The sequence below is a fragment of the Camellia sinensis genome, chromosome 2 (genome assembly GCF_055761805.1).
Source record: "Camellia sinensis isolate YWXY chromosome 2, ASM5576180v1, whole genome shotgun sequence".
NCBI classification, from domain to species: domain Eukaryota; kingdom Viridiplantae; phylum Streptophyta; class Magnoliopsida; order Ericales; family Theaceae; genus Camellia; species Camellia sinensis.
In genome coordinates this window covers 97,716,647-97,721,841 of record NC_138962.1, presented here as the reverse complement: position 1 = coordinate 97,721,841, position 5,195 = coordinate 97,716,647, and the positions used below count along the sequence as shown (strand labels likewise).

Genomic DNA, 5,195 nt, shown 5'->3' with positions numbered 1-5,195 from the left:
AAGCAGAGCAGCGTGGGTAATCAGTAATGTATTGATAATTTCAACATTTACACTAAACTGAAACTCTCTCACGATTCAAAAGAAGTAAATAGTAAACACTCAGTTGTGATAAAAATCTGGAATGGTATTGGTAAAGAAAAAATATATAAATAAATAAAAACGATACCAAAGATTTTGTGTTTGTTTGTTTGTACCTTGCAGTTGGCTGCTTAACGTAAATTTACTCGTACTAGAGGAATGTATTGGATGATGGGCCAATATTCTTTCCCCTTTTCACACTTCTGTTTCAGTATTGGATTACATATATAGATCTTCAGTGACAAAAGCGAGGGAGGGAATCCTTGTTCTGGAAAGGTCGCAAGCTCAGGGCAGTCATCTATCCATAGATGCAAAAGAGAGGGAGGCAACCCTTCCTTTGGAAAGGACGCGAGCCTAGGGCAACTCAAGATTTCAAGTCTTTCAAGAGAGGTGAGGTTTTGAAACTCCTCATAAGAGAGTCTTTCCAGATTTCGGAAGTTCCAGATGGTAAAATTGATGAGAGAGGTGGGCAGGAACATCCCTTCTTCTGGAAAGGACACCGTATCTCCCCACGGCCAACCTCCGCCATCAAGTCTGAGTGTTGTAAGAGAAGAGAGTTTGTGCAAACCCCACTCTAATGGAGATGGAGGTGGAACTGGAAGTTGACCCACGTCGTCCACTCCGAAATCCCCGATTTGAAGTGAAGTGATATTGGTGGGGAAACTCCCTTTGTTAACGAAGTAGGAGACCATTCCTGCTCTGCAACCAAATAAAACCAGCTCTTGAAGCGAAGTGAGTTGGTTGATGTTGTTGTTCTCATCATGACCACCAAGTGACAGGGGCTCCAGATTATAACAATCGTATATCTGCAATTCACTGAGATTCTTGAGATTATTGGCTTCAGGTAAAGATTTGAGACTGCTGCAACCCATAATTTCAATATTTTCAAAAGATGGACAATCAATTTTGATCCCTTCCTCTGCAAAAAGTGACTCCAGATTTTCACAAAACTCAATCCCAAGTTGTTTTAGTGTGGATGGTAGCTCACCTCTTGACAATAGATATGTGAGTGATGCACATTTAGAAACCCGCAACTCTTGCAGATTATTGAGTGTCATCAACTCGGGTAGGGACTGCAAAGCATCACACTTTGTAACCCTAAGTTCTCTCAGCATAGATGGCAAACCCTTCATTGGAAAAGAGATAAGGCTTGCACAATCGTGGATTCTAAGCACCCCAAGAGATGAATATGTGTGCAAATCTTGTGGCAGTTTCTTCAGCATTCCACACTCTTCAATTGTTAAATAGTCGAGTCTCGTCATGCAAGGCAGCCTCTCATGTTGCTACTTCTTTAAGCCTTTTCCTTTTTCTTGCTCTTCTTCAAACAAGCAAATGAGTTTGGGGCAATGAAAAATCTTCAAATGGCAGAGGGAAGGGAGACATACTTGTATTCTCACCTTATTCTGCCACAATGTTATGAGTTCTTGGCAGTTACTAATGTCCAATTTCTTGAGTCTCATCAAATCTCGAGTAAACCATGTCGGTAGGAACGCCAGTTTTTCAACATCAGAAATGCTCAAAGCGGTTATTGAAGTCAAATGCTTAGACATTGCATTAGCAAGTAACTCTGCATCAGTTGTGCTTGGATCGCACAAGGAGTCGAGAACTGTAACATGGCTAATATCCAAGGTGAGGGAACCAAGTTCAATCTTGTTCTTCGTCCCTAAGAGTGCTGGAAGGCTTGGGAGCATAACATTATTCATTGACAAGGACGCAAGTGATGGCTGTACGAGGCTCGAAACATCAATCAACAACTGCGGACAACCATCAATTTTGAGAGAATTGAGACAAGGAAGATCATTTGGTAATCTTCCAACAAGTTTGGGACAATTTATGAAGGAAAGCTCACTGAGATGACCAAATGGCTGAACTCCCTCATTTTCAAAAGCAGACCAATCCTCCCATTCTGGCATAAACTTAAAGCTCAGTCTCTCTAGAGAGGGGAAAGGTTTGGCACCACACTGCTGCCCATAGAACTCACAACCCAGGCGCTTTATTGCACTCATTCCTTCAATGTAAAGGTCTTTAAGCAAGGGTAGTTGTCCAAGTGGTGGCAAAGATATGCAATATTTGCTACCTTTTAATCGCATGAACACCATTTTAGAGTATGAAACATCTCCAACCCAGTTTGGAAATTTTGTACTGCTATACCCAATGATGGTGAGTCGTTCCAACAATTTGAAAGGTCTCATCAAGTCAAGCACATCCCTCTCAACTATGTCATTCTGTGAACGGTGAGATTCATCCCATTCTAGTGATAACTCTTTTAACTCCTCCTTAGACATTAAATTGGCATCCCTTGCATCCTTAACACCACTGACATTCTCCAGTCTTGATATGTGTATTGCCCCTCGAATGTGTGATAGGGTTTTCAACTCTCTTATTTTACGCCCACAATCTTTACCCACCATAAAATTTGACAATGTTTGGAGATTAGTTAATTTACCTATATGTAGCGACATCTCTTCTGATGATGGAATATCCACGCCAGTCATGTCAAAATGGCGCAAGTTCACTAGCCTCCCCATGTTTAGAGGCAGCTTCTGAAGTTGAAGACAAAATTTCAAAAATAAGACTTGTAAATTGTAGAGAGTTACCACTGTGTCAGGTAACCTTGTAATCCTAGAACCGGATACATCAAGATACCGCAAATGCTTTAGATCTCCAATGGAATCTGGTAGTTCAATTATACCAATACCACACAAACGCAACTCGCGTAAGCATTTTAAATTTGGCAACAAATCATGTATCAAGTACCTCGTTACGTAGTGAAATTGTTGTTGTGGCAAAAATTCTAAGAATGTTCGTAAGCATTTGGCATCATCAAAAACTTTAAATTTTTTGATTCCATCATAATTGCTAGCGACATAAGATGAATGCCGAGCTTTTTCCAAAATCTTGTCATGCCTGCCATACTCCAAATTATTCTCCAACCTAAAACATTTGTCCCCCACGACATCTTGAGCCATATCATTGATGAGGTCATGCATTATGAATTTCGATTTGTTACCACTTGACGGTTGAAAAAATGATCTTGACACCAATTCGTGAAAATACTTGCGGCCTAAATCTTCCATTTCGTCTCCAACTTTTGGTTGCTCAATTAAACTTTCAGCCATCCATAGCAAGACTAATTCCTCCTCCTTGAATTCGTAGTCCTTTGGGATAATTGCGCAGTAAGAAAAGCACCTCTTCAAATGGGAAGGGAGATGAAGGTAGCTCAATTTCAATGCTGAGAGAATGCCACTTTCCTCATTCCATATATTGCTATTTAGTATTTCTTTCCATTCATGCTCTTCTTGTTTACATTGTAATAAGCTGCCAAGGGCCCTAGCTGCCAAGGGCAAGCCTCCGCACCTATGCTCAACAATTTTCTTCCCAATTCATACCAATTCTGGGCATTCCATGATATTTCTATTCTCAAATGCATGATGGTAAAAGATTAACCAACAATCATCATATGATAACTTTTTCAAGTTGAGATATTCATCCATACCCATCTGCTTTGCAACAACTCCTTCTCGCGTTGTCACAATGATTTTACTTCCAGGTGCTCCGGCTCCAAATGGCAATCGTAGCGAATTCCACCCATCATGTCCATAGTGCCACACATCATCTAGGACAAGCAAAAACTTTTTTTCTGCCAGTGTGTCTCTTAGTTGGACTTGAACCTCATTTAACTTGCCCAAATTACATGGACGGTGAGTGAATGACTCGAGAATTGCCTTTGTTGTTCCCAGAATGTCGAAGTCAACAGAAACACAAACCCATGCTTTCATATTGAAATGCTTTTCCACTTTGTCGTGATCATAAATGTGCTGAGCTAGTGTAGTCTTGCCGATCCCACCCATGCCGACAATAGGAATTACATCAAACTTTTTTGCAGTAGGTGCATCCCCAAGTAGCAATTCGATAATTTGCTTCATGTCTTCATCTCTGCCATGAATGTGAGGCTCCTTCAAACATGTAGTTTGTGATCTCTGCCATAGATCTGTAGACATCCTCCCAGCAGGTCTTTTATCCAAACCAAGATCTTTTGCTTTTGTAGCAACTTCTTGTAATTGACTTGTAATCTCATTTAGCTTTGATCCAGTTTTTGAATTGAATGGAACAATAGAAGAGAGACGTGGAAACTTAGCTGGTCTTCTTCCCATCGTTGTCTCCTCCGCCATTAGCTTCCTTTCAAGAGCTTCAGTGGCAAAATCATCCAATAAGTCATCTGCATCGTAAGCCAAAGATTGAACCTCTTCTAGCCACTTTTTGATATCCTTATCGTACACTTGTTTGTTCTCTGCATCAGCCAACAGAGTCTCTAAATCCTCTAATGCCTTCTTCAGATTCTGGATGCTAGTGCCAACGTCCGCTGTGTTCACTAAGTTGATTAAATAAGAGGACAATTTATCAACCGTAGCTTGCACAAATGGAGAGATAAAGATCCCAAATACGTCCATGGTGTTTTTTCAGAAAGAAGGAAAGATAATGAAACCAAGCAAAACAAAGATAAAAAAACAGGTCGAACAACCTCTACAAATTTCAAACGACTTTGGTATGTAGGTAAAAGATAAGAAAGGTAAGAAAGGAAGCAACACGTAGATGGAAAAATAGGCTGAAGGAATAACTTTGGTAGGTAAAGGTTGTAAACTCAATACAAACCAAGCAATGCAAAAATCAAAAACATGGTCAATACTCAATACAAGAAGAGAAGGGAAGGTAATGAAACCAAGCAATACAGATATCAAAGGCAGGTTGAAGAACCTTTGCAAACTTGGAACGACTTTGGTGGTAAAGGTAAGAAATTGAGTCAAAACGAAGCAATACAGGGATCAAGAACAGGCTGAACCTCTGCAAACTTGGAGCAACTTTGGTAGATAAAAAATATGAAAGGTAAGAAACGAAGCAATACAGAGATCAAAAACAGGCTGAAACTCTGCGAACTTCAAACTACTTTGGAATTGTGAAGGAACAAACAGTTTGAAGAAGCTCTGCAAATGTGTAGTAGCTGAAGATTGTAAGTTGTGACCAAAAGCAAATGAGGAAGTGGTGAAAGAAAGGGTATGAAGAAATTAGAAGTCAACAATAATGGAGTCTCATCTCATTGGCCATTTTTCTAGTTTGTT

The 5,195-nt window shown here is 40.1% G+C and overlaps 1 protein-coding gene across 1 annotated transcript; it reads right to left on the bottom strand.

The window, feature by feature from the left end:
* Positions 1-209: 209 nt before the first annotated feature.
* Positions 210-4,529, bottom strand: LOC114282483 (putative disease resistance RPP13-like protein 1). The gene is made up of 3 exons (XM_082912309.1): positions 3,526-4,529; positions 1,476-3,435; positions 210-1,205 (listed from the first exon to the last, which is right to left on the bottom strand). Exons 1-3 carry the CDS (start codon positions 4,527-4,529, stop codon positions 210-212), a joined length of 3,960 nt encoding a protein of 1,319 aa, XP_082768435.1.
* Between the last annotated feature and the right edge of the window lie 666 nt (positions 4,530-5,195).

Bases quoted from the DNA above. Each gene is read 5' to 3' on its own strand.
- LOC114282483 (XM_082912309.1), bottom strand. From the start codon at position 4,529: ATGGACGTATTTGGGATCTTTATCTCTCCATTTGTGCAAGCTACGGTT. The intron at 3,436-3,525 runs GTTAATCTTTTA...TGTTGAGCATAG, and splicing joins TTATCATATGATGATTGTTG to GTGCGGAGGCTTGCCCTTGG. The intron at 1,206-1,475 runs GTGAGAATACAA...TTTCCAATGAAG, and splicing joins TAACATTGTGGCAGAATAAG to GGTTTGCCATCTATGCTGAG.